General features: G+C 41.0%; 1 protein-coding gene across 1 annotated transcript; it reads left to right on the plus strand.

Moving 5' to 3' along the window:
* The first annotated feature begins 237 nt into the window (after positions 1 to 237).
* Positions 238 to 1,185, plus strand: LOC104863337 (olfactory receptor 15-like). Its single transcript, XM_010625708.1, has one exon. It carries the CDS (start codon positions 238 to 240, stop codon positions 1,183 to 1,185), a length of 948 nt encoding a protein of 315 aa, XP_010624010.1.
* Positions 1,186 to 3,261: the final 2,076 nt, after the last annotated feature.

The raw sequence follows: 3,261 nt of genomic DNA on the forward strand, positions 1-3,261 counted from the left end.
TTTATGTATTATGGATCTTACCATAAGAAATAAAGGTAAAAGAGAAAGAGAGAGGACTGACATAAATAATCTCCATTTGATACCTTCTTCTTCACAAAAAATAGTTCATAGCATCAAATAAGAATATTATATATAAAAGCATACACTAATAATCCCTGTGAGGGAAAAAAAGAAAGCAAGAGTCATATTTATCCTAAACATCTTTTTCCTTCCAGCAATACATTAGACACAGATGCCATGGAAAAGGAAAATGTGAGTTTTTCCAACACTTTTGTCCTGCTGGGCTTCTCAGAATTTCCGTGGCTGAAGAGGCCCCTCTTTGCAGTGGTTCTGGTCTCCTACATCCTCACCCTGCTGGGGAACAGCTCCATCGTCCTCCTCTCCCTGGTGGACCCCAGACTCCAGACACCCATGTACTTCTTCCTGGACAACCTCTCTCTACTGGACCTCAGTATCACCTGCACCATTGTACCCCAGCTCCTGGCCAACCTGTGGGGACCAGACAAGACCATTACTTCCTTGGGATGCATCACACAGAGCTATCTCTTCTGCTTAGCAGCCAGCACCGAATGTGCTCTGTTGGCCATGATGGCCATTGATCGCTATGTGGCCATCTGCCGGCCCCTCCAGTACACTCTCATCATGCGTCCCTGGGTCTGTGTGCAGATGGCAGCTGCCTCCTGGGCCAGTGGCCTGGCCAATGCGCTGCTTCAAGCCATACTCACACACCAGCTCCCTTTCTGTGTACAACGCACTCTGACTCACTTCTTCTGTGAGATGTCTGTGCTCATCAAGTTGGCCTGCGGGGACACTACTGCTAATGAGCTGGCCCTCACCTTGATGACCATCCCATTTGGAATGGTGGCTCCCCTGATGATCATCATCTCCTACAGCTTCATTGCTAGGGCTGTACTGAAGCTGCCTTCAGCTGAAGGAAGGCGCAAGGCACTCAGCACCTGCAGTTCCCACTTGCTGGTGGTCACCATGTACTTTGGGCCAGGCATGTACTTGTACCTCCAGCCTTCATCCAAGAGTTCCCAGGCCAAGTTCACATCCTTCTTCTACTGCATTATCACACCACTGCTCAACCCACTCATCTACACCCTGAGAAACAAGGATGTGCAGACAGCATGGAAGAGGATCCTGCGATCTCAAAGCGGGGTGAAGTCTTTAAAAGCCAGATGACCTCTGCCTGTATCCTGAGCAATCACAGGCACTCATCAATGAGCGGACTTATTACACCTGCTTTTCCTAAGGAGCATTCATGAGCTTCAAAGAAGCATTCCGGCCACCTCAAACCCTTGGGACCAGAATATTCTATCATATTTAGTCCCATAGACAGCCATGGTCTTTTACCAAGCCTTTCTTATGTGCTTTGTCTCTGTAAGAGAATGTGCAGAATAGTTCGTATATGTTTGGCTGTTAGTAACTTTCTTTCTTTCTTTCTTTCTTTCTTCCTTCCTTCCTTCCTTCCTTTCTTCCTTCCTTCTTTCTTTCTTTTCTCTCATTTCTTCATGCCTTTCTGTCCATCCTTGTTTTTCATCATAATGTTACTAGTTGAACCCACTAATAGTTTTCATTTTTATAGGGCATTAGTCCCATCCATCCTACATGTTCCCCATGTGACACTTCAGATGCCCTCTCCTGGGCACTGTTGCCACCTCTAAAGGTCCCTCTTCTCCTTTCTTGTTATCTTCCCCCAACTCAATCATATGAATGAAAAGAACTGTCATGTTTGGCTTTCAGTGTCTGTCTTGAATTTCTTAGAATGTTGACCTTCAAGTCTATCAACTTTCCTGAACATGACATGATTTTGCTTTGGTTGATCACTGAATAATACTTCATTGTGTAGATATAAAATTATTTTTATGTATTTATCCAATAATGGGCATCTAAATTGATTCCATACCTTTGCTACTGTGACTAACAGCACAAGAAGCATTGTTATGCATGCATTTGTATTGTATTCTGAATTTAATTACTTTGGATAATATAAAATGGAATGATATACTAAAGCTTACATTTCCTCTATTTTGTTTTGTTTTTAAAGGAATCTCCATGCAGATGTCATAGTGGCTGTGCTAGTTTACATTTCCATCAGCAATGTATAAGGGTTAAAATCAGTCAACCTCAAATAGGGAAGGTGGGATGGGTAGGGGAAGAGTAAAAAGGGAAAAAAATGTGAGAGAATGAAAAGATGAAAATAAAGTGTTTGTAGATGGGGATGGGGAGGAGGGGGTGAAGGGAGGGCAGAGGTAAGGGGAAAAAATGAGAATAAAGACTTGTCATGTAGAGGTACAAGATCCCAACAATGAATATAACTGTGCTGTATCCCTAAAATGTACCAATAAATTCAATTAAAGCTGAAAATAAATAAATAAATGTAATGAATTGAAATTATACCTTGCATGTTATCAGAACATGGCACAGTGATGTTAGAAATAAACAACAAAAGCAAACACTGAAATTATGCCAGTGTAAGGAAGCAAAACAATATACTCTGAATTAAACAATGGGTTATAAAAGAAAATGAGGAAGAAAAAGACATTTCCCAGAAGTAAATGATAATACAAACACAATACACCAGAACTTATAGGACAAAATGAAAGCAGTCTGAAAAGGGAAGTTTATAGCTGTGAATGCCCATATCAGGAAAACTGTGTACATCAAGGTTCTAGAAAAACAAGAGCAACCCAAATCTAATGATAGTACAATCAATTAAATTATAAAGACTAGAGAAGAGATCAGTGAAATTGGGCCCCCAAATAAAAAGAATTAACGAATTAAATAACTGTTTGTTACAAAAGAGATTTAGAATTGCAAAAGCCATTGTAGACAGTAGAGATACGGCAGTTGGGATCAGGATTCCCAACTTGAAACTGTAGTACAAAGCCACTGTGGTAAAACAGCATGGTACTCCCAAAGAAACAGACTGCAGATCAGTGGAATCGATTAGAAGATGCACCAACAACTCCAGACATATTCAGCTACCTCATCTTTGACAAAGGAGCCAACCATCCTCAGTAGAGGAAAGATACCTCCTTCAATAAATTGTGTTGCAAAACTGGATTTCAACCTGTCAAAGATTAAAACCACACCCCTATCTTTCACCATGCACTAAGCTAAAATCAAAGGGGTTAAAGATCTAACTATTAAAACAGAAACACTATACTTGCTGGAAGATAAATTATGTGAAACTCTTGAAGACATTGGCGTAGGAAAAGACTTTATGAACAAGTCTTCACTAGCACAGGAACTAGC

This window comes from Fukomys damarensis, unplaced genomic scaffold, assembly GCF_012274545.1.
Source record: "Fukomys damarensis isolate Sample0158 unplaced genomic scaffold, DMR_v1.0_HiC HiC_scaffold_3, whole genome shotgun sequence".
Taxonomy (NCBI): Eukaryota; Metazoa; Chordata; class Mammalia; order Rodentia; family Bathyergidae; genus Fukomys; species Fukomys damarensis.